This window comes from Misgurnus anguillicaudatus, chromosome 22 (genome assembly GCF_027580225.2).
Source record: "Misgurnus anguillicaudatus chromosome 22, ASM2758022v2, whole genome shotgun sequence".
Lineage (NCBI taxonomy): Eukaryota > Metazoa > Chordata > Actinopteri > Cypriniformes > Cobitidae > Misgurnus > Misgurnus anguillicaudatus.
In genome coordinates, this window is record NC_073358.2 from 1,505,408 (window position 1) to 1,532,286 (window position 26,879).

General features: G+C 37.3%; 1 protein-coding gene and 1 long non-coding RNA gene across 3 annotated transcripts in view; one reads left to right on the forward strand and one right to left on the reverse strand.

The window, feature by feature from the left end:
• LOC129440781 (uncharacterized) overlaps nucleotides 1-12,041 on the reverse strand; it is a 46,330-nt gene extending 34,289 nt beyond the window's left edge. Inside the window, exon 1 of the long non-coding RNA XR_008643251.2 lies at nucleotides 11,254-12,041. This is a non-coding gene — a long non-coding RNA (uncharacterized lncRNA). The remainder of the gene's footprint in view (nucleotides 1-11,253) is intronic.
• The window catches only part of LOC129440778 (astrotactin-2), a 427,123-nt gene that overhangs the window by 137,634 nt on the left and 262,610 nt on the right, over nucleotides 1-26,879 (forward strand). For both annotated transcript variants that reach the window (XM_073860480.1, XM_055200291.2), the window contains exon 3: nucleotides 2,907-3,306. In XM_073860480.1, coding sequence (XP_073716581.1) covers nucleotides 2,907-3,306 — 400 coding nt within the window. The remainder of the gene's footprint in view (nucleotides 1-2,906; nucleotides 3,307-26,879) is intronic.

A 26,879-nucleotide genomic window follows, 5' to 3' on the forward strand; every position in this document is an offset into this window, starting at 1 on the left:
CCAGTATTTTACCGTAAATTTAAAGAACAACCGTAATTTAGAATACGGTAATGAAATCGTAGGATTACGGTACACAGCTAAAACATGCTTGCGGTATTTTACTATTAATTTACAGAACAGCCGTAATTTAGAATACGGCAATGAAACCGTAAAATTACGGTGCACTGCTGGAACCCCAGCTGCCAGTACTTTACCGTAAAATTATGGTGAAATTTTTTACAGTGTAGATTTGCCAAAACTAAAATCAAGCAATTTTCATGTGAATATTCTGCTGTATAACATTAACACTAACATTAACATTAATCATGGCACATTTGGGGTCGTGACGTAAATCTAGTCATCTAGTTCAGATAATACGCAAGTGAGTAACTCAGATTTAATCATATAAACACAGGACAAATCAGTTGTCTGGGTATGTTGTGAGAAACCGGGTGAACTTTATTACCCAGGAGTAAAGCTGTACGATACCTGAGCTCACAACAATCACAGAAGAAACAAACAAAGCTTAAACTCATCAGATCACATCATTTAATAGAAAATGAATAGAAAAGATGCATCTGTTTAAAGAAATATTAAGTAAACATGGGTCAGTACAACTAGATTTTACCAAATGTGAACATTTTTGGATTTAAATTCAGTCAGTGAAGAACTGTGATCACAAACAGATGTGAGCAGATGTAAATTAATGTGTTTGTCTCACATTATTGCTTAAATTGGTTGATACTGGACAGGGGTTTTCGAGCCGTGACACTGGCATGGTTAAAGGAACAGTATGTAGGATTGTGGCCAAAACTGGTATTGCAATCACAAAACTTGTGGCTAAAACTGGTACTGCAATCACACAACTGGTGGCCAATACACAACATGACAACATAAACATCAGTTGAGGGCTGCAACTCCACTTTTTAAATGACAATATCCTGACCCGACCACGGTTGTTAGTGATATAAGTATTTGAAATGAAAATGATTTCTTTATGTGACATATCAGGGCCATGTTATGATTAATTGATATACATTTCTTACATACTGTTCCTTTAAACGGTAATTAAGAAATGATGCGGTTATACTAACCATTGGACATTTTTATTGCAGTTAACCATTAATCCGGTAATCTTAAAGGCGGAGTCCACGATGTTTGAAAAACGCGTTGGAAAAGGAGACGGGCCGACTACCAAAACACACTTATAGCCAATCAAATCAAATCAAATGCCGGGTTGCGTATGTGTGGGGCGGGTCTATCAACAGAAGGTCCAAATTCTATTGGGGTAGGGGCGTGTTTGTTTAGGTGATTGCAAATATCAACATTGGCTTTCAAACATCATGCCTTTAACATCTCTACTCCTGAACCTCCAAGAATGAACCTTATGTGGGATTTCTTTTTTGTAGTTTTAGGCGCAAATAATATGGCTAATTGCTAAGGAAAGACATTTAACACATTTATGGTTTAGTAGAAATTAGCATGAAACAGTGATGGCTGCTATTACAGTCCTGACTAATAATGCAATGAGTAATAATCACAGCTCCACAATCTGTTAACACTAGATTATAAATGCAGAATTTTCAATCTGTTGATATAATAATAATGTAATGTTTCATGTTCATGTTCTGGTCATTCGTCACTGTTGTCTGTGGATTTCTCTCTTATATTGGAGTTGTGAATTATGCATCCCTGTAATGCAACGCCTTTCAACATATTACTGTTTATAGCAGATGGTCTCAGAAATGTGTTGTTTATTTAGTATTTTCTTCATTATTTCTCTAAAACTGAATATCTCTGGATATTTGAGGAGTTTTGGTGTTTAGACAGACGTTTGATGGCATATCTAGCACATGAAGTTATTAAAGAAAGCTAATTGATTTGAGAAGCACAGGTGCAGATAACAGATAGGGAAGTTAATTTCTCTTTCCCATTGGTAAACAGTTGTTTCTTATGTTGAGGATTTATATAACACATTTGTGAGGTTATTGCAAGCAGATTGGGTTTTTACAGGAAATAAGACACCATTACAAATGATTAAAAATGATATTTTCCAGTACCATGTACCATGTTCATACCATACTCCTTGTTCCAAGTGGTCTTTTTCTTTGTTATTGTATAGTACAGGTCCTTATTTCCCCTATTTTTTCCAATTATGAGACACAGAAGAGATGTTTACTTCAGAGTCTCATTCTTTCATTCGGATGTAGCATTCATAACGTTTGCCAACCGGCTCCATTGTTTTCCATCTTTAAACATCAGACATTGTGCACCGAGAGTCCCAGGAGTGTTTCAAAGTTTAAAGAATGGCTTGGCCTCTCTCATTTCTATGCGTTTAACTTTAAGGGAAGTTTACTTTCATTGGCTGAGCTGTTACGGGAGATTAATGGACACATTTGGTCAGGGCTGCATGGTTCCCATCGAAAATGCCCATCTACCGCCGTATGATTTATGGACAGCCGGCAGTGCGTGAGCTGTAATTTGAGAGGGGTTTGTTTTTCCTCATGAAGATGGAATTTTTAAAATCAGATATTAATAACAGCACTCGAGTCCTTTTATGCAGTACTACAGAGAGATAGATGACGGAGGAAACTGTTGTGGTTTATATTGGTCAGCGCATGATGATGGAGCTCTAATAGTTACTGATCAAAGTGTAATGATCATCATACAGTTGAATGAGAGTACAGGACAAAACAATGACTTCTCTTGAATATCTCCATTATTGTCTTCTGAATAGAAGGGTTGTTAATGTTTGGGTTTGGTGTCCAGTTGTTGCTCTTCCAGCAACACACCTTTAGCTTTTCTTCAGCTGCCATCAGTCATTATTACCAGTTCGCCCATGGCTGGGCTCATGCTAGGCTTCTCTTGAGTCATGAAGTTTCTGGTTGTTGGCTGAGTATCTACATCTCTTGTTCTTTCTCATCCAGGGTGGTCTGATCGCTCTACTTCTCCTCATTCTTCTCTTCACGCTGGTCCTGTACACCCGTCAGCGCTGGTGCAGACGCCGCCGGGCTCCTCAGAAGAGCGCCAGCACAGAAGCCACTCACGAGATCCACTACATCCCATCTGTTCTTTTGGGACCACCTCAGGGCAGGGATAGTTTTCGCGGATCCAGGCCCCTGCAGCACAGCTCGGTCATTGGCGTGCCCATCCGAGAGACGCCCATCCTGGATGACTGCGACTGCGAGGAAGACGAACAGCCCGGACACCTGCTGGATGGGAAGGCTCATCTGGATGATGACTTGTGTAGCCAGGGAACCCACAGCGTGGACAGTTTGGGGAAAGTGATGGGGGAGTCCAACCACAAACACTGTATGGATAACAGAGGTAAGAGGAGTCTTATTTTGCGGTTTAGGGCAAACCTATCCGATTGTGTTTTACTAAGACGAACTTAGGGTTTGTATATCTCCATTTGTTCCACCTCACAAGTTAATACTTTAAAGTTTGAGGGAAATAAAATGCCAGAGTCTTAAGACTAAACTCATGCAAAAATCTTATGAAATGTTCCAGGTATGCATCTAACTTGGCATGCTAAGAGAAGACACTTTCTTTCCTCCTTCATCATCAAACTTTATCTGTTCACTTTAATTATCACATGCTGTATAATCCTTGAAGCCTCACACACATCTAAAAGTGGTTAACCAGAAACCAAAAGCATCTCTGTCTGCAATAAATCCACTGTACACTAAAATGAAAGGTCACAGGCTGAGATGGGAAATGCTCCAATTTTATCTCTTTAAAGTGAAACTGATGTCACGTGTTTAAGCATATCTGAGGGTTTGATATAAACTCACCTGAATTAAACTAAGGAGTTTGATTTCTCTACCATGAGGATGCTTTGTCAGGATGGAGGATGTATATCTAATATGCTAGAGAAGAAAGTCTTTGTGTACAGGCATATCTGTCTTTTCATATGTCTGTCTGTCTGTCCATAAGTCTGTATGTCTGTTCACAGGTATGTATGTCTGTCTGTAAGTCTGTCTGTCTGTCCGTAAGTCTGTCTGTAAGTCCGTCTGTGTGTGTGTGTGTGTGTGTGTGTGTGTGTGTGTGTCCGTCTGTATGTCTGTAAGTCCGTCTGTCTGTCTATATGTCTGTAAGTCCATCTGTGTGTCTGTATGTCTGTAAGTCCGTCTGTATGTCTGTAAGTCCGTCTGTCCATATGCCTGTAAGTCCATCTGTGTGTCTACATGTCTGTAAGTCCGTCTGTGTGTCTGTAAGTCTGTCTGTATGTCTGTAAATATGTCTGTCAGTCTGTCTGTTTGTAAGTCTGTCTGTCTGTGCATGTCTGTAAGTCTGTCAGGCTGACCGTATGTCTGTTAGTCCGTCTGTGTGTCTGTAAGTCCATCTGTATGTTCGTCTGTATGTTTGTCTGTATGTTCGTCTGTCTGTCTGTAAGTCCGTATGTCTGTCTGTAAGTATGTCTGTCAGTCTGTCTGTTTGTAAGTCTGTCAGTCTGACCGTATGTCTGTAAGTCTGTATGTCTGTAAGTATGTCTATCTGTCTGTCTCTTTGTAAGTCAGTTCGTCTGTCTGTCTGTCTGTCTGTCTGTCCATATGTCTGTAAGTCTGTCTGTCTGACCATATGTCTGTAAGTCTGTCTGTCTGACCATATGTCTGTAAGTCGGTCTGTATGTCTGTAAGTCTGTCTGTCTGACCGGATTCCTGTAAGTCAGTCTGTCTGTCTGTATTCCTGTACATCCATCTGTCTTTCCTTCTGTCTTTCCTTCTGGCTGTCCGTATGTCTGTCTGACCGTCTGTCTGTCTGTCCATATGTGTGTCTGTCTGTCTGTAAGTCCGTCTGTCTGTCTGTAAGTATGTCTGTCAGTCTGTCTGTTTGTAAGTCCGTAAGTCTTTCTGCCTGTCTGTCCATATGTCTGTAAGTCTGTCAGTCTGTCTGTAAGTCTGTATGTCTGTAAGTATGCCTATCTGTCTGTCTGTTTGTAAGTCAGTTCGTCTGTCTGTCTGTCCATATGTCCGTAAGTCTGTGTGCCTGTTTGTCTGTCTGTCTGTCTGTCCATATGTCTGTAAGTCTGTCTGTCTGACCATATGTCTATAAGTCGGTCTGTAAGTCTGAATGTCTGTAAGTATGTCTTTCTGTCTGTCTGTCTGTCTGTCTGTAAGTCAGTTCGTCTGTCTGTCTGTCCATATGTCCGTAAGTCTGTGTGCCTGTTTGTCTGTCTGTCTGTCTGTCCATATGTCTGTAAGTCTGTCTGTCTGACCATATGTCTATAAGTCGGTCTGTAAGTCTGAATGTCTGTAAGTATGCCTTTCTGACTGTCTGTCTGTCTGTAAGTCTGTCTGACCGGATTCCTGTAAGTCAGTCTGTCTGTCTGTATTCCTGTACGTCCATCTGTCTGTCCATCTGTCTGTCCTTCTGTCTGTCCTTCTGTCTGTCTGTCTGTCCATATGTCTGTCTGACCGTATGTCTGTCTGTCTGTCTATTTCAGTATGGTTATGTGAAATATAAATCTAAAGCTTTAAGACGAATGATGTGCAGTTTTCTGTGTTCAGTAAGTATAAAATGGCACGTTAGACACAGACGTTTTATTAGGCTATAGCTCAAAGCATTATTCATGTTATTCATGAATTTCTCGGCAAAAGAATAAAGCATTTCCCAGAACTGTACTCAGTTTGGTTTGTTCCCGCCCATGAAAGAGACACACGAGTTTCTTAACAGTGTAGATTAAATTTTACAGTCTGTATTTGATTTAGTCATTAGTCAAGAGTACTGTACATTCAGTGTAATTGGTAACAAAAAGCCCTCGGCCGAATAAAATAAATACTGTGATCTGATTAAAGCCAATAAAGCATCAGATCTGGACTTACCGGATGTGAAGTAAATGACAGGTGATGGAGGTGTGACATGACTGTCAGGGGTACCACCTGATACTCTCAATACTTTATTTGTGTAATATGATGAATTTGGTATTTTTTTCTTTTTGGTTGAAATTTTAAAGAGTTAAATATTCTCCATTCATCTGTGTAAGACCTCAGTGACCGGTGAATTAATCATTCCCACAGAGAAGAGAGAGGGAATTGATGTGATATTATAGATAGGTCTATAATTGTATTATTTCTGAATCTGTTTAACCCTATGTGTCAGGCAGCTTTTAAATTATACATCTGTTTTTAGAAAAGCCTTCAGGTTCTGAGCACACCGTATTCATCATCATTTCAGGGGTTTCTACTTGATACAGCAGCATTTAAATGCTTTCTCAGTATTAGATCGATGTACCTAAAAATTAACCTTTCGATCTTACCATCAGGAAACTTGATAAATTCACACTTAAACTGCAAAAACAAACAGGTCTTTAGGAAAGTTTTGTGCTGGATTTTGTTGCTCTTTAGTGTCTCAGGAAAACATTAAAATGACTTGTTTCCTGAGGGATTTTGACAATATAATATTCTTCCCACAATTCATTATATTTAATTCTTTCCCCACCAGCGTTTTTAAAAAAAGTTGTCAGCCAGCACCAAAATTTTTTATGATTTTCACAAAGTTTAATACCTTCCAGAAAATGTTCTTTAAATATATAAACATACAATAAACAGTATAAAATGAAAGAACAGAGCCACTGCTTTCATTTGTTCTCTCTTTATCAGCTCTCAAATATGAGTAGGTTTCTTTAAAAATACAAAATTTTAAGCAAAAAACTGACATAGTTTTGTTTTTGTAAAGGACTTTTGATAGAGATCAGATTCAGAGTGATGATTAAAACATACACAGAGTTTGAACTGTTTGCCCTAACGGGACACTTCAAGCTTTTATTAGTTGGGTAAGAGCGCCACCTGGTGGATAATAGCGGAAATATGGATTGACGGAAAAATTTGTCATTGGCAGGGAAGCGTTTTCTCTTAATTGACGAGTTAACTCCACTTGCACAGTGTGATATATTTAATGTAATTGTGTACTTAGATTATCTCAAAAGCTCCCAAGGTTTGGTGAATCCAGAGAAAATATTATTTTAAATAATGGCTAGTCTCTTGTGTCCCTTGTAATCGTCGTCCTTTTAATGACTCAATATAATGACTCATAATAATTTTTCTGACTTGACTTTGTAGGTGTGAGCAAAAATCTGCTGTTTTTGTGTGTGTCCTTTTAAATGCAAATGAGCTGAACATTACCTTTCCGGAGTTGAACAAAATAAGGTTGAGTGTACCTTATACTAATATTACAGTGGCCAGTCATAACAGTGTTTGATATTCAGCTCGTCTTGATTTAATTATTTTATGTCTCTGAATGTTAAAAACGTCCTTATCTGAATGAATGAGACTCAGTAAGTACAATATATGCGCGTTAGTAAGATCTTACGGCAGATCACGTTGGCCAAAACACGAAAAGAACCGCGTTTTCAAAAGATACTGCGGGCAAACACAGACATTTGCATTCGGACGGGATAAAATTTCTCAGAGAACCTCCAAGTTTGGTGAAAAACAGTAGGGAAATTGCTCTGGAATTTTTACGGAAGTCGTCGGAGAAAAGCACAGACATGGCCGTTTCGGACGGGATTAAAACACAGAGGACCTCTGAGAAGCACGATTTTTCCCTGTAAAACTAATCCCGTCCGAATAGGGCTAAAGTCAGATGTTTATGTTGAAATGTTTGCTAGATTATTGAATCATTTATTTGTGAGATGTTGTGTTTGTACTACTATAAGTTGTAGTCATGTGAATTTCTGGAAACTATAGCTGTATAGCTGTAATCTCCATCTCAGATTCTGATTTACAGTACTTACATCACAACACTGCTGTTTTAAGACGGATCTCATGTTTTTTAACAGATGTGCTGCTTATAATATTTTTATTGGCACTGGTGATTTGCAGCCTGTGGTGCTGATGTTGGCACGTGTTTCTGGATGAAGGATGGAGATCTATCAGAGTGATGTTGACAAACACAAGGAGCTTCAGGCCTGAATAAATAATGAAGCAGTTTCCTGGCATCAGGCCTGCTTTTGCTCCGGGACTTTAGCTCTCCAACACTCATTATTATTTCTCATCATTCACAAACAAGAACATTCAGGTGGATGTCATTTTAATCCAGAAAAAAAATCACAAAATTGCACTGGGAGTAATTTTACCTTTGTTTTTAATTCATTGTTGTAATTTTCAATTGGCCTCTTAACACAATTGTGAGTTAAAATTGAGAACAGTGTCAAATAAACAATTTCCCTTCTATTAAAGCTAAATACAAGTTTAAAAATCACCACTTGTGTAGTGTGATACTAATCCTTCTCCTGCTACTTACTCATCTGTTGACACTGTCAAACATGACCTGTCAAAGAGATACATGCTTTTACTTTTCTAACCTATTAGATGATAAACAGAGCCATGTTATGTCATGAGGTTTAATAGCATACCTATTTTGTATTTTAAAATATTGTCTAGTAAATAAAAAAGACAGATGTGTTGCTGTAGCTTTTTCAATATGTGTATTTTCTCTGTGCTCTGCCGTGAGTTCTGTTGTGTAAAATTGATTATGTGGGATCGAAACGTGTTCTTGGAGTTTGATGGTGGGATATTCACTCATGACTGTCAGTCATGTCAGATGTGTAGAGGAAGCGTCTGAGACAGCAGTGTTTGTGTATTCTGCACCTCACCGTCACATTCATACATTTTCAATTCATTCATACACAGCCACAATTTGATTCAGAGAGTTAGAGTGAGTTCAAGGTTTTAGAGTCCACTTTATGAAAAAAAGCAAGATGTATAGATATATATTCTATAAAAATTAAATACATTAGCCGTGTTTCAGAAAATCTCAGAGTATCTTTCTGCCTAGATGGCCTTTTAAGACCAACATTATACAGCCATCTGAAAAAATATCAGCGCAACCAAATTTTGAAAGTGAATTACATTTGAAAGAGTCACCGTGGTAACCCTTACTAGAGGCCAGAGCATGAACCTGAGGAGATTTGTGTGTGTAAAGCAGTATTTGTGTGCAAGCAGTCGTATTTGTGTATAAGCAGCAACATTTGTATTTAAGCAGCAGTATTTGTGTGTAAGCAGCAGTATTTGTATGTAATCAGCAAGAGTTGTGTGCAAGCAGCAGTATTTGTGTGTAAGCAGCCGTATTTGTGGGAAAGCAGCCGTATTTGTGTGTAAGCAGCTGTATATTTAAGCAGCATGAGTTGTGTGTAAGCAGCAGTATTTGTGTGTAAGCAGCCGTGTGGGAAAGCAGCCGCATTTGTGTGTAAGCAGCTGTATTTGTATTTAAGCGGCAAGAGTTGTATGCAAGCAGCCATACTTGTGTGCAAGCAGTAGTATTCTTCTGTAAGCAGCAGTATTTCTATGTAAGCAGCAGTATTTCTATGTAAGCAGCAGTATTTGTGTGCAAGCAGACATATTTGTGTGTAAGTTGCTGTATTTGTGTAAGCAGCATTTTGTGCATGCCAGGATCAGTAATTGTGTATAAGCAGCAGTAATTGCGTGCAAACAGCAGTTTTTGCATGCCAGCAGCAGTATTTGTGTACAAGCAGCAGTATTTGCATGTAAACGGCAGTATTTGCATGCCAGCAGCAGTAATTGCATGCAAGCAGCAGTATTTGTGTATAGGCAGCAGTAATTGCATGCAAGCAGCAGTATTTGCATGTAAGCAGCAGTATTTGCATGTCAGCAACAGTAATTGCATGTATACAGCAGTATTTGCATGCCAGCAGCAGTAATTGCATGGAAGAAGCAGTATTTGTGTATAAGCAGCAGTAATTGCATGCCAGCAGCAGTAATTGCATGCAAGCAGCAGCGTTTGTATATAAGCAGCAGTTATTGCATGTAAGCGGCAGTATTTGCATGCCAGCAGCAGTATTTGTGTATAAGCAGCCGTAATGGCATGCAAGCAGCAATAATTGTGTATAAGAAGCAGTAATTGCATGTAAGCGGCAGTATTTGCATGCCAGCAGCAGTATTTGTGTATAAGCAGCCGTAATGGCATGCAAGCAGCAATAATTGTGTATAAGAAGCAGTAATTGCATGTAAGCGGCAGTATTTGCATGCCAGCAGCAATATTTGTGTGTAAGCAGCAGTAATTGCATGTAAGCGGCAGTATTTGCATGTAAGTAGCAGTACTTGCATGGCAGCAGCAGTAATTGCATGTAATTGTGTATATTTGTATGCAAGCAGCAGTATTTGCTTGCCAGCAGCAGTAATTGCATGCAAGCAGCAATGCATGTGTATAAGCAGCAGTAATTGCATGCAAGCAGCAGTATTTGAATGCCAGCAGCAGTAATTGTGTGCAATCAGCAGTATTTGCGTGTAAGCAGCAGTATTTGTGTATAAGCAGCAGTAATTGCAAGCAGCAGTAGTTGTGTGCAAGCTGGAGTTGTTGGTATGTAGAAGGTTGAAACAGGTGCCAGATTTCCGTTAGGTGAAGGTTCTGTCTATAGTAAATTGGCACTCGACAGCAGACAGACGACTCAGAAAAGTGCTATTAAATATTTCATCAATACTTTCAAATGTAGTCCTATAGGAATTGTGTATCAGTATAGATGTAGATGTGAAACAGGTTCTTTTTAGAATGCACACTAGAACGTAAAATCAACAGAATTTCTCCTGTTATCATTGATTTAAATATCTTATATTATTTCAGCTGTTTAAAGCAGATAATATGTAGAAGTGGTGTAACTCCTAACGCAGTTAAAGATTGACAGCTATCATTGTGCTGTTATCCTGAGGCAGCAGTGACGGCTGTCTGGTAAATAAAGTGTTGCAGAACGCCGCCGGCCGTCAACCGTTAACTGTATGTGAGGCAAAGACCACAATTACCATCAAATCATATTTACCATTAATCTGTTTCTCTCTCTCTCTCTCTCTCTGTGTGTGTGAGTGCATGTACACTTTGGCTAAAGGCTGAATAATTTAATGTGGAAGTGTTTTGTGCATGCTGTGTTGTGAATATCAGTGTATGTGTGTTACTGAATGTCTGTAGGATTTTGCAGTACCTTCCTCATGTTTTTGCCTCTGGTTTTAATAAAGTACTTTCCCCATTGCTACTTATAAACCTTTTAAAACACGCTGTGAGCTCCAGTGTTGTTTGTGTAGAAGCAAACACCTACATTTAAAATGAAATCACTGCATAATTTTTAGTGTATATCTTTATGACGTTCATACATACTTTGACACAACATAAGCGTGAAATATAGATGATCTGTTCTTTAAATGATAAACAATGAGTGAATAAACTGCACAACTTAAGTTATCAGTTTCCATCACCATCATAAATATTTGACAATAAACACATGTATTTCTAGACCTTTCCAGATATTTCTATTGAAATTCTTACCTGTGACTCACCGGCGTGTTCAGTATTCAACCCCTGAACCTCCTGTATGGATCTCGGCTCAGTCTGAGGTCTTTTAATACACAGTCCAGTTGGAGAAACTCACTCAGTGTGTTGCTTTAAATCCTCTGAGACAGAAAGCTGAATGTATCAGATATCTGACTTACTGTGTGGAGAGACATCGGCCTTATTTCAGGGTCCACTAGACGTTCACAATGACAGCATCAGATGTTTGCGAAGCCGATATCACACCCGGGGAAAGACTTTGACCCACATGCTGGTCAGATAAATGACCTGGTCCTGAATGTTTATGTTTTGCTGTTTGTATGCTTGGCTTCCATCGCTGGATGTATTCAGGTTGTCACTACACAATAACACATCAGAAAGAGACACACAAAAAAGACATTCAGCTCTCACCCATATATGAAAATATATAATATGTAAATACTATCAATATGCAAACAAATGTCACGCCGTCAGATTTATAAAAACACCAGCATGTTTCACACAGTTTGCGTCAGCGTCTCTGTGGCGTATTTGTGCTCGGCTCTGTACTGAAATAAAGACATTCTGGGTTAATACAGTCATTCTGTTCATTTAATTACGGTTATAAATTATGAAATGAATATCAGGAGGAGGCCACTGAGAATTATTACAAACTCGAAATCTAATTTACATCAAAATGGCCATGCGATAGCTTTGTGCAAGAAATTGACCGAGAGTCTGTTTATTTTATAAGTTTTTATGTAATATCTAGACACCAGCTCATTATTCAAACACCATCATATTTAAACCTGGCTATAGTGATTTAATAATACATGCATAATGTAAATCAAACCGTTTGCATTGTTGTTTTAATTGACATCATGTTCGGGTGAAACCGAAGTGTAAAATAATCAAGTGAAAATGAGTTCATCATCGTTCTTTTCTTCGCATGATTTTGTACACGAAATGGTGGTGAAATACATTCAGGGTTCACAGTCTGTCGAGTGAACAAAGTACAAAAATAAAACCTCATTATGAGTAAAAGGTTTTTTATTACGGCTTGCGGATCTTTGCCTCACCACCAGCTATTTGATTCACGGGGGGCAAAGGCACTAAAAAAGTGTGAAACTGCAACGTGTGAATGTTGACTGAGCTTTTTCATATACTTCACACCTACAGTATATAAAATATACATGTGATAGAGAGCCAGACATCTAAAGAACTACATTGAGTCAGCGGTGAGGTCACTGTAAATATTGGGCCTGATTTTAATGATCTGAGCGCATTGTCTAAAAGTGCGTGTCCGATTATTATCTTAAAACTTAAAAGCGAGCGTGCATTCAAACGCAATTTCAATACCTGATGCACGAATTGCAAACCATATTATTACTTAAGAATGCAAAAGCATTCAAATATATTTTCCTCCCTAAGATAGCTTGACGGGCAGGGCAGAGATACATTTTGGTAGCCTGACTAGAAGCCACAATAGTCACGGGGCGTCATGCTAGCGATTTTGCTAGCCCTGCAACCATATCAGCACAAATATAATGTGAATATTCACTCTGGGCAGGTTGTGTTTGATTGAAGCGTGTGCTCGTGAATGCAGTTCTCTGTCATGTGTGTTTGTTCTGGTGTGTTTGCAGACGTCTCATGTCTCCTCATGTTTGCTGTAGACAGATTATCCACCCTGAGACAGTCACGATGGAAATGAATTCTTTCCACTACAACTCCTCTGACGTCTGCTTTTGAACGACACAGATGAATGAAGAGGATTTAACGCGGATATAAGCTCAGCACTGCTTTCTCTTTTCCTCTTTATCACCTGGGATGTCTTAGTTTCACACCTTTCTGCTATCTGACAGCTGGTTTCTTAACTCATGGCTCATATTATTAGTGTAAGACCTTCATCTGTGCTTTATCTAACCGACTATGCCATTTTCCCCATTATGTGACACTTCACATGTTAAAAACCGACCCAAGGTCAATATGAAACAGAAGCGGTTAATTTCTTAATACACGTTTGTTTGTGCATGCTTACATGATGTGTAATTTATTTTGTTTGGTCAAAATGTTGAATTGTTGTGCAATAGGATGTACTAATCGACGAGGGGACAAGCCTGGGTTAAGTTGTATTTTATTTAATGCATCTAAAGCAGATATCGGATCTGAAAATGTTGTATCCTCAGATAGTCGCAACCACACACCACCCTTGTGTGTTTTTTTTTTAATAGGAAATGAATGACGTCTGGTTTATCTGCAATCGTTTGTCGTATGTTAAGACTGATAATCTTTATTATTTTACATGAATATAACGAAAGTACATTTATATTATATTGTCTATACTTTTGTACGATTTCATCCAGGCGGCAGTGTGAGGTGAGGGATTCTTCACCAGATAGATGTAAACATCACAGAAGTTGAGCTCTGGCAGGGACCCGGATATTTTCAGTGGCTGAAATACTGCGGCGGGTGCTGTATATGAATCACAAGTATATGAAACTTGCAGTTTGTGTTTACATGTTTGTTTTTCTTCTGTTGGGAGATGATGCATATACAGCAGTGAAAATACATATGAACATTTTTATCAGTAATTTCCACCAGATATAGCCAGCAAGCCAAATATTGAATTCATACAAAGAAATCAGAACATTTGGGTATACAAGTTGAGTCATAATAACTAAAGTGAAATGCACTTTATTTAATACTTTGTAGAAAAGCCTTTGTTGGTGATTACAGCTTCTAGACGCCTTTTGTATGGAGAGACCAGTCGTCTGCATTGCTCAGGAGTGATTCTGGCCCATTCTTCCACACAAATGGTCTTTAAATCTTGAAGGTTCCTTGGGCCTATTTTATGAACTTTGATCTTCAGTTCTCTCAATGGGCCATTCAAGCAACTTGCTTTTCTTTCTTTGAAACCACTTCATTGTTTCCTTGGACTTGTGTTTGGGATCATTGTCTTGCTGAAATGTCCACCGTCTTTTCATTTTCAGCTTTCTGGTAGATGGCAGCAGATTTTTATCCAGAATGTCCCGGTACATTTCTCTATTCATCCTGCCTTCAATAATATGAAGTCTGCAAGAACCCCTTGCTGAAAAGCAGCCCCAAACCATGATTCTTCCACCCCCAAACTTAACTGTTGGCATGGTGTTCTTGGGGTGTATGACTGCCAAAAAGTTCTGCCCGAGTTTGCACCTTTTTCCATTTATGTGTTCAATATTTATGCCCTGTGTCATTTCACTTTATTTATTATGACTCAACTTGTATACTTAAATGTTCTGATTTCTTTGTATGAATTCAATTTGGCTTGATGGCTACATCTGGTGGAAATTTTGTGCCAATAGCCCACTTAGAAATCCCCTTACTGATAAAAATGCTGATGTGTCAAATACTTATTTTCCCCGCTGTCTTTGTGTCTTGAAACAAAAAGAAAGTTGATCAGCTTGTGCTGTGTATCTATGGAGAGCCCAGTGTACAGTAAGGCACCATGCCCACTGTTAGGTCACATGACTGAAAACTATGAATTATTGTCTTCATTACCTCAGTATTCATTACCAGAATAAAGTCATTTGTAATCGTTCATTAAAATGTAATGAGTTTCTCTACAACTAAAGCATTTCAGCTGATGTCAGCTAGACTGCATGTGCAAAATCCCAAATCACTACAGTATGTATTTATATGTAAGTAGGTAATGCCGATTAACATGAATATAATAAAGGTTACATCAATAAAACCTTGTGAAAGTAGATTGAAGACTAGAGAAGACAACATAAACTTTTTTTTTTACTATATAAACTGTTCAAAAAGTGTGCGAAGTGTATTAGAGAGCGAGAGAGAGAGAGAGAGAGAGAGAGCAGGTCTCTTGACTAATTGGTTGACTCTGTCCACCAATGAGCATTCAGATTTCTGCCCTTCACAAACTTCACACCTCTGTCAGGTTACAGCGTTGTATCTCTTCTCTCTCTCTTTCGCGAGTAACTGTGGAGATGTCAGCGATGGAAAGGGCACGAGGACATTATCTTCTGACCAGACTCTGAAGTTCATTAAAAGAATTCCAACATCATTAAAGTCAGACTGTTTCCAAATGTCACCTCCTGTTGGTCACGCCGCCCTTCACAGTGACACGTGGATTGTGATGCCGCTGTGAAGGCCGTGGTGAATAAAATAACAGAAGGGTGTTTGATGTGTGAATACTGAGGTCCAAATAGTATCTGCCAATATAAAGTATAAATAGCATTTAATTACTCTTATTGCACAAAACTGCTACGTTAAAATGGTGTAAATAAAATATCACATATTGTGTAAATAGCCGCTGCGATGGCTCATTAATGTGACCTCCGGCCGAGGACTTCTGAAATGAGCACCAGATTGAGTTTTATAAATTCATGGTTTCTAATTTGCAAACAATAAAAACATTACAAATGTATAAAGGATCAGTCAATGGCTTGATGCTTTCCATTGTCAGTTGCATTCCTGTCTGGCAAAAGGTTCTTGCACCATAAACACCCAGCAAGCAAAAACAAAACAGCGAAATGATGGTTAACTATAGTCCAGCTATGAGTAACCCACTTCTTCCCAAAATAACTTGGTGATGTACAGTATTCCATCATGTCAGCAAAGTCGACAGGTGTTCAAGGTGTTTGCTTTCATTTCTGTTCTCAAATATTTCTCAAGTATACGTATCGTCTATTTTCGGGTTGTGGTTTGACGTCTATTGTACTTTCACTGGCTGCCCAAATTTTTCATTGTTTTAGCCAAAACAAAGCTTTTGTGTCCACTGTACCTATACGACTTTTGTATGAGAATGACCTAAGATTGCATAGATCTACATAGTCCACATTGTTATCAAATAGATGTTAATATGCAAGCAAACAAATAGGTTGGATAGATGAATGGATGGATAGATAGATCTGAAGTGTCAACAGATAATGTATTGTGACGACTGTAGGTAAAGTTCAGCACTGATTCTCAATTCACTTGATTGGTCCAGTAAGCAGCTTTATTACTCGCTATTTTCATCACATCATTTCAGTCAATCATGCTGTTTGTGTCAATTATACTGTGTCTGTTTATATAACGTTTTTGTTGCATTTATATGAAAGAGCCGATGTGAACAAAACTGTAAAATTATGTTTCATAATAAATACAGACTTTTACTTATGGATAATTCTGTTTCATCTCTTAGTTTAATTTGTGATGTTTTTTTCTGTTAAGTGTTTGATTAGAGCCTTTCTGCAGGTCATTTATTTTCAGCTCTCGCTAGAACATTGCATGTTTGTCTCTACATGAATCATTTCTACTGAAACCATTCAAACAAACAATAGAGATATAAATATAATGTGAGTAATATAAACTCAACCGAACTTAAAGGGGCACTCCACTTTTTTTTGGAAATGGGCTCGTTTTCCAGCTCCCCTGGAGGTAAACATTTGATTTTTGCTGTTTTGGAGTCTATTCAGCTGATCTCTGGGTCTGGCGCTGGCACTTTTAGCATAGCTTAGCATCTGATTAGACCATTAGCATCATGCTCAACAATAACCAAAGAGTTTTGATATTTTTCCCATTTAAAACTTGACTCTTCTGTAGTTACACCGTGTACTAAGACCGACAGAAAATGTAAAAGTTGTGATTTTTTTAGGCCGATATGGCTAGGAACTATACTCTCAAACTGGCATAATAATCAAGGATTGCTGCCGTAATATGGCTGCAGAAGGCGCAATGATATTACCTGAAATTTGCCTGAAAATAGTCCACAGCTATTGAAAATTACCAAGGGGAATATTTTGGGGCGTTTAAGTTTAAAATTGGAAAATATAGACATTTTTTGGGTTATTTTTTAGCCCTATGCGAATGGTCTAATCAGATTCAATGGATAATGCTAAGCTATGCTAAAAGTGCTAGCGCCAGACCCGGAGATCATCTGAATGGATTCCAAAATGGTAAAAATCAAATCTTTAACTCTAGGGGAGCTGGAAAATGAGTATATATTTTTTTTAAAAGGGGAGTGTCCCTTTAAAGTGCCCCTATTATGCAAAATCCACTTTTATAAGGTGTTTGGACATAAATGTGTGTCGACAGTGCGTGATCACAACCATCCTACAATGAAAAAATCTACCCACTCTTTCTTTTTGTAATCCCCATTAAACCCAAGCAGTCTCATTAGACATGCTGTTTTGATTCTCTTGTTAATGTGATGTCACACTGATCAGTGTTTCCCACAGGATTTTGAGAGACTTGCGGCGGTGATGACGTCACACGCTAATTAGCATATATGTGACGTCATCACCTGTTTGCGTTTGATCGATTGTTGCACCTGAAATATGTTTCACTTCTACTCTTTGATCTGTCACACTATATTGCATTTTAACACAACTGAATGCTATTTTTACACATTATCAGTTCTGTTGTCAGACATAAAATGAGTAGACTATAATATAGTTACTAAACACGACCCAGTAACATCTTATGTTTAGTTCAACTGCCGCTAAAATCCTGATTTATAAACGCGCCATCGTCTGACAAAATCACCATACATTTACATTTACATAGAATCGCGCGCACTGCACGCAACATAAGATAAAGGGAGGGGGCCCGCTGGGTGCTTGCAACAATGAATTAAGATGTTTTTAAACAGAAAATATAAATGTTAATGGGAATCATGAAAAATCTATTTGTGGTGGCCAGTGTTGATTTCATGGCGGGGTGCCACGAGTAAATCAATGTTTGGGAAACACTGCTGATAAAGCCCCGCCCACAGACACTGACTGACTGGTTTATTTTACCCAAAAGCTTTTAAAATGTGTTTGTTTGTTAGCACATTAGCGCTAATGTGGCTAAATATAGTCTTGTCCCAGACTGTATTTACTTGAATCTGATCTATTTGCATTTAAAGGTACAGACATAAATATGGATCCGCCTATGCAAGCACAATTAAATACTTGAAAAGACACAAATCTGCCAGTTGTCAGTGTCAACTAAACTGATTTTTTATCATATGTTCATCTTTCTGTTCATCATTTTGAAACACTTCTGTGTGCCCATCTGATTAACAACTGCTGATTATCTTTACAGTCATTTCTAATATCACTGTTCTGCTCTTTTCTGACTAATCAACATGATGATTTTTACCATCTGCCTCATGAAATAATTCATGCAAGCTTGTAAAAAATACAAACAGATATTTCATTTGCATATTACGTCTCTAGATTTCATATACATTCATATTTGCCAGTGGATTGGTAGGTATTTTTTCATTGGATTATACCGGAGCTGGTGCAACCTATTTCTAACATGCTTTGAAGTTTCTTAGACTACAGTATACAAAAGCCAGTCCCAATCTCTAAAATCTCTTTATAAATTACTTATATTTGTTCTTCCAACTGTAAAGTTAACCCACTTGAATAGCAAATGATAAAACATGCTTTTAGCTCACAGAAAGATGTCTGAAAAAATTATCCAAAACATTGCATCACAAAAATTCTCTGCAGGCCTGTTATGTGTGTGCTAGAGATCTGATTATATTTACATTTTAAACAATCTGCTACCCACAAAATTCTGTATAAATTGTCTGTTTGTGACAATCAAGTGATCATGGCAACAAATGAAGAGGAATCGATTTTTACCTGGACATAAACACTAATATATTGGGTTACTTTTGACTCTTAAAAACTTTTTGATTAAGAAGTGTATGCTTAAATGTTTAAAATAATGCTTTTAAAATGGATGAGTTGGACTGAATAATGAAGACGAAAGTGTCTAAATAAATTGGAACTGTTTAAAAAGCATTTCAGGCTCAGACCTTGCTTAATAATTCATAAAATTACATATCCATAGTTTTGATAAAATTAAGGATTATTGACAATAAACCGTTGAATTATTCAAAAATAATGCACACCCCATTTGGTAATGCATGAAGTGGAGTTAAGGGCAGTTCACATTATACCGATAACTATAAAAAATAACGTTTTACAAATTGTTTTATAATAAAGAGAATAGCGGAGTTCCCACCACAACAATAACGATACATTTTTGTTGAATCTGTTAACACAGTCGATCACACAACTACCCATTTTAGACATGTTTTTCACGCTATGCTAATGCTGTCGCTCAGACATTTTGTCACTCAGTGGATGTAACCGCAGTCAGTTTCGCTGAAGGTGTCGTCACGTGCATACCCTCTATTTATGCATCATTTGTTTTTGTTTATTATGATCAGGAATGAAGCAAACAAAACTGAACAAGCAAGCAAGCAATCAGAGTTTATTTACTGCATTCATTTTCTTTTGAATTATTTTAATTATTATTTTCAATGTGTTTCTTTCACTACCACACACATTTATACTTTATTTGTTGAAAGTAAATAAATCTGTTATTTCAGTTAAAGGTCCACTGAAGAGCCTTTGCTCATGTGCAGCATTATTTGATGCGGTGACATCAGCTTAAAGGAAACAATGGAACTGTTGAGAAGACCCTCCCCCTTTTTTAAAGTAACCAATAGCGTTTCATGTATGGCACAGTCCAGCAAAGACGTACTGTAAGAAAACGTAAAGGGCGGGACGCTTCAGCATCGAAAGAGCATTTGATTGGACAGGAAATTTGATGAGAAGTTGAAGTGTAGTTTGATGTCATAAAAACTTTCGACTTTTTAGCGCATGTACCAAACTGTTAGTTTTGAATGCTTATATTGTGGGTATGAGAATTTTGTCAGTGTTTTGGACCATACCGGTTCATACAGTATTTATTCGTAAGCCTACTGTAAAAACCATGGCCGGACTTACCATTGGGCTTGAGTGGGCTTGAGCCCAGGGGCCCCGGCCAATAGGGGCCTCCGTGCCGGCTTGCGTTCGTTTGATTTGTTCAGTCGTTTTCATTTTTTATTTTACAGCCTATTGTTTGGTGCTGCATTTAATTCGTTAATATATGCCAGTCATCTTGGTGCTGAATATGACGCGCTGAGTTTACTGCTTTTGAAACTCATAGATGCTAGTATAATAGCGAATACGCGAAATGAGAGTCCTAAATGAGCTTTACAGATAACGAGAAAGAGCAACGCGAAAATGAAGCGCTCCGTATGAAAGATTACTAGAGTAGGTCTTGTTACTCTGTTTTTTCTTGTTTGTTTGTAATCTGACGTGATACGCAGCAGGTATACGCACTAGGAAAATTCAAGGATTTCCGTATACCCATTTAAAAAAGCGTGAAAATACTTAACAGTGTGTGACACTTTCATTCATAAATTGACATCTGAATCACTCACCATTCGCATGCTCCAATTGCTACTTTGGCGGGTTGAACCTCATATACAGTCGGCTATTTGATATTTGGTACATTTGACTTCATGCGACACTGCGCGATCCGATCATTATAAGAAATCAAATTATCACGGCGCAAAAGTGACTGTAAAGCAGACGGGGGTATTCATGTGGTTCAACAACTGCCAAAAGAATGACATCAGAGTACCGCGAGAGCGATTCGAGAAATCACACGGAGAAGTCTGCTTTCTAATCGCTCTCGCGGTACTTTGACATCATCACCAAGCGGTCTGCGTAGCGCCAAATGAAATCCAATCTGCTCGCAGTCTGCAGCTCACACGACAACAAACTGTGAACGAGTGGAGCAGAGCTACGAAACATAACAAAATCCGGAGAGTTAACCACGCACATATTATGTCAACATTGAAATCATCAGTCCAGTTTATTACTTCATCTGGAGGTGAGGATTCACTAAATCATGGCCATGTTGATGTCCTGATGGTTTTTGATATAATCCACTAGCTAGCCTACCTGTGCATGTTTGCTTGTGCTTAACAGAATCACAGTTTAAACTCCTGAAAAGTGTTCATTTTTATATCTACGTTCAAGGTTTTAATGTATTACGTTCATATCAGACGCAAAAATTAATTAAAGATCATCTTCTTCACTTTGGTTTTTGGTATCTAATATTACATGATGGTCTTGTCATAATTATTAAATAACATCCTAAAATCTTTTCTTTTCACTGCACCACTTAGGCTATATGCACAAAATACGCTTGTTGATTATGTTTATAACTTTATATGGTGTGTAATAAGGTGAATGTTAATCAAAACATATTCTCTTCTTAAGCTAAGTCTAACACAATGATTTTAAATGTTGTTATGGGGTATTTTTTTTAATGTGCATGATTAATTTGGATTTGTGATATCCCTAAATATACATGATTTAATTTTAGACTGGGCTTATGTTCTGCTATAGAGATATAGGGGCAGTTTCCTAGTCGGGTCTTATCCTAGTCCAAGACTAAAATGCATGTTTGATTTGTCTTAATTTAAACACATCTTGCACTGATATATCTTAACATATATCATTGCCATTGTTTTGTCTCAAGACACACACCAGTGATGTTTTTTGTAAGGTTTGTTTGTAAAAACTAATTGAATGCCCTAATATAACCTAGCAATAGGCCTAGTGCTAGATTAATCTAAACCCTGTCGGGAAACTTCCCTAAAATGTAGTTCTGCACACTCAGAGGATAATTTACACAGGCCGTCACTGGGGTGGTACCCTTTCAAATAGTACACCTTTGTACCTAAAGAGTGCATATAATGGGTACAAATGTACCTATATCTGTACCTAAATGGTAAATATTAGGACCCATTTAAAGGGTACCGTCCCAGTGACAGCTTTTGTACCTTTTGTTCTGATAGTGTAGGGCCCCAAATGTAAAAAAATATCAGCATATTATAAACAGACTTAATTAAAATAGGTAACATTTAAATGAAAAATAGTAGTTAATGTCTTCTGATTTCTTTATTAATTTTATTATTATATTATTATTTATGGTTTGTCGTTGTTTTTTATTCCGTGAGATGAGAGCACAAAACGTTTGTTCAATCAACGCACCCACTAAGTTTCAATTTGGGCAGCTTTAAAGCGCAACATACTTCAGTATGCAGTCTATGCACAAGCACCAGTCTTCTGAACAATGGTAACTACAAAACTCAAAAAAGAAACAGAAACTCTTCCAAATCTCAAAGATAAATGAACATTAAACACTAACAAGTCTTTCTTTTTAGTTAAAAGTACATAAAATAGAATTTAAATTCAAATTATACTCTCCAATAGCAATCCCATGCAAAGCATTATGGGAACTATGAGTCCACTGCCTATTTAGTTATGTTTAATAAGAAAATCATTTGTTTCAACACAAAATTATTAAGTTAATTTCCTTCTTACAAATTTAAGATTATACATGGTTTTAGAAATAAATTATTCAAATTATTATGTTATTTTAACTGATATTTTGATTTAAAAAAAGAAAGAATTCAACAATTTTAACACAGTTTACTCATTTTATTTTTGTTAAATCTACTAAGGCACAGAAACACTACGTATTTATACTAAAAGGAAAAAGTTTAATTTTAATTTTATTGGGACTTTAAACGTGGTGTAGTGATATGGAACTGCAATGCGGTCGACAGACCTGAAACTACTTCATATGTGTGTGTTAACTGAAAAATAATGCGCACCTATAGCACGTTTCTCAACCAATAAGAATAAAGCAGTTAACAGCGTGTGGTATAAAAATAAATTTGATTTGACTTGGCTTGGCATGTATATCCAGACACACAGTGTAGTCAAGCACATGTTCAGCCTTTTAAAGAGCCGAATCGGATGTTGTGGAGTGATGTTGTACCGCTACAGTAAAATATACCAGATCACAGTAATCTGCTGGATCTATCACACAAGCTATACGTGGTCTGCGAGGTGGTGTTCACCCGGCACATGGTTTGCGTAGGCAAAGCAGACGGCGTGTGGAAATAAATGGTGCTCTTAGCAGGTCCAGAATCAGTTGAGCTCTGTCTTTCCTTCACTCAACACACAGTTCATGAGAAATCACTCTCATTTATAGCACCTTCCATTAACTGAATTATCTGCAGCTCTGATGAATTGCTGGCCCATAATAATTACATTTGCATAATGTCTTTTCTGGTTCATTTCCGCCTTTACATGTGTTAGTAATTACCAAAGTACCTGTGTGTGCCATCAACCTGCCCATATTTCCTCTTGCAAAAACTTACCAAATCAGGAATTCAGTGTTGCTTTGGGGTTTGTGTAAAATAATTGAATAGATTGAATTCGGTCCACACTATAGCTGTTACGGTAAACACAGTTTTACTCTGCTCTGGGGAGCGTGTGTAAGCACATGCTGCATATATTCCTGTATTGTTTTCAGACATCATATCTGACACGCATGCGCGCTTGGTGATGTCTGCACGGCTCTCTGACCGGACTGAAAGTCCATTAAGGTCTTCCCATGAGAACCAGACCGACCGGATCGATGGACTCGGCCCATCAGTTCTCATCTGCCGGCTTTTTCTAGATGCAAAAGGTCTGTGGTTTCATTACCCTTTAGGAGGCTTTCGCCAAACAGCTAATGGTTGCTGCTTTTGCACCTATTTTCGGGGGGTTATTTTCACTTGTGCTGGGACAGAACCCCAAATCACTTCATGATTGTGATCTTGTAACCAATGATTCTTTAAAGAGTGATTCATAAAGAGTAAGGTATGAACTAAACCCAACATATTCAGGACTGAAAAATACAAGACACTTGAATGAAGCAACCATACTGCATTTTGTATTTAGTAAATGTAAATTAACAGCCTGATCTCACAAAATACGTACATATTTTTACGAGTTGGCTAATTTGTATGACTTTGTAAGAAGGTAAAAAAATAGCAAAACCCTGCCCTTAACCCCAACGTCACAGGGGCAAAGGCAAATTGTACAAAAAATGACAAATGGGTCATACGAATTAGGTAAGGAATAACTCACGACGGGCCATTGAATTATAAGAAAATAATGCACACTGCGGGTGTGCATTATTTAAAAATAATTTAAAGGACCGGAGTCAATTATTCTGCTTATACCACGGTTACCACAAAAATTGCTCTGGTGGCTATTTTTAAGACATTTGACAAGTTAGCTGTGCGGTTATCGAATAATAATGCATAGCCGTGGAACATTTCTCAACCAATCAGAATACAGCATTCATCAGATCCATGGTATAATAAAGCATTAAGCCCCAAGAAGCAGTGGGTTACCAGTATTTTATAACAACTAAGGGGTGTTGTTAGGCACAATGTGAAGCGGAGTGCCTAAAACCCCCTTAGCTGATATAAAATGCACTGTAACACCACTGCTTCATGGGGCTTATTGCTTTTATAAAACGGTTACTTCATATTCATAGCAGGATTTCATAAAATAAAACACTTATAAGTTGTAATTATATTAGTACAAATATTACTCTTGCGCCAAACAAAGTAGTTCCTCAGAATCAAGTGTGGCTGCAACAGAGTGTAGTTTTCAAGCAACTTAGACGCAGCAAAGACACAATGAGAATATGATTAAAAACTGTGTTGTTTATTCTCTTAAATCAACATTCATCTAAAATATACATTAACATTTCTATTGTGGAACTGTGCTTGGAAGCATGTTTAACTCTTTCCCTGTCAGCGTTTTTTTTTTTTTTTTTAAGTTGCCACCCATCTTCTTTAAATAAACATAAAATATCAAATCAAAGAACAGACCCTCCGCTTTTAAAAAAAGCCAGTTTCATCCTACCTTTATTTGTTCTCTTATCACCTCTCAAATTTTCAGCTAAAAGCAGAGAAAATTCCATTTTTGTAAATAACTTTTGTAAGAGATCAGAGGGCTGTTTCATAAAACTAGATTACAGAATAAGCCAGGCTTATTTTGTTAAGTCTGGCTTATTGCCGGTGGATTTCGTTTCATAAAACAAACTTGAACTAGCTCAACCCCGGTTACTATGGAAACTTATGCTTGCAAACTAGCCTGGTCCAGAGCAGGCTAACTGTCAGGCTAAGCCTCAGTTGTTGCTTAACTAGACTTCCACTAACACTGAAATGTAAATGCAATTATATTACAGCTGACTCTTTGACATTTTATTTGACTTTATTAACCACTATTAATCTAACAATTAAAGAAAATCAACTTATATATTAAATTTGATACATTTTGTTACAATAATAATTAATAAAATATAGACATGTGTTTCATAATATGGTATATAGGCCTATCAAATGTTGAATATAAATGATAATCTTAACTAAGGATAATAGTTCATTAACAAATTTAAGATGTATCTAAATTAATATAATTGCAACGTATTGATGAAATATATATATCTTTTTTTTTTTAAGATTGTCTGTCACACAAAGAGGAAATTTAATTTAAATATACAACACACAAAAGTCAAGTACAGTCATTTAATTTTTATGCTTGGTGTGCATAAAAATGCACATTATTTTAAAGATCTACAGTATTTGTATCTTTCTCTAGTTGTTACATTTTTCTTGAAATAAAAAAATATATGGTGTCTGCATGGCTGAAGGAATACAATATAATTATGTGATGGTATGCTCTTGGCATTTTGTTGTAATGAGTTAAAATTCTTTTTTTATCACAGAGAAGATTGTTAGTGTCCTGCATACAATATTTTTTCAGCTCACAAGGCTTGTACTGTAGACTTACAGTATAATGTGCTTATACCTCAGGCTTTTCTTCAACTGATCCTCACCCTGTAACCCTTCATAAAACTCTGTTTATCTATCAACACCTAACACTACACTGTTAAAAAATTATGTAGAACTTACAGTATTACTGTCAGCTGTTTGCCAGTAACTTGCTGTAGATTTATATGTATGTTATTTACTGGCAACAGTTTGTTCAAAGTTAAATGAACATTAAACATTGACAAGTCTTTTTATTTGCAGAGTAAAGCCGTCAAGTGGCAGCCTCATGCAGAGCATTCTGGGAACCAAAATATGAAGGAAACAACAGAAAAAGGTTCATGAGGATTTCTGGTTCACAAAATGCTTTGCACAGGGCTGTTATTTTGTGGTTTTATGCTGTGAAATCATAGACTTGTTAATGTTCAATGCTGATCCAACTCCGAACAAACTATTGCCAGCAAACAATAAACCTCTAAACCTACATAAGTCACTGGCAAACAGCTGCATAAATACAGCTAATTCTTTAACAGTGTGATAATAAACCAGTGGTTTAAAATCTCTCATACTCCCAGGGTTTAACATGATGACTTGTGGCTCTATAACGCACACATAATTTGCCATCAAAAATGTTTTAAGTAACATCAAGTCAAGTCAAGTAATAATGATTGGTCAAGAATATGTGTAACATATATGATTTTACACAATCATTTCTTGTACTACTGTAAATTCAGAAATGCATATGCTGTTCACCCACCATGCTCTCAGTGACCCCATTTTTATCTTTCAAGCACACTTCATCTGCAGGAGTAAAGCTGTGCTGCTGATAGATGTCAGTGCTCTCCTCATTGCCAGTTAACATCTTTGGCAGCTAACATTATGAGATTAGACACTTCTTCTAGCATATGATTATGCTTAAATCAACTACACTTCTTATGAACAATATATTTATATCTTATTTTCACCTGTTACTTTATTATCCACTCAAGTTGCTGCTTTTGAAATGTACCCCCAAATAAAAAAAATAAATGTAAGTTACATTTAAAGTTACTGTAAATGTATTAAAATCATTCATCTGCTAAATATGTCTTATATAGGTTACTTAGTAAACTACAAATTGTCTTTTAAAAGTTAAGAT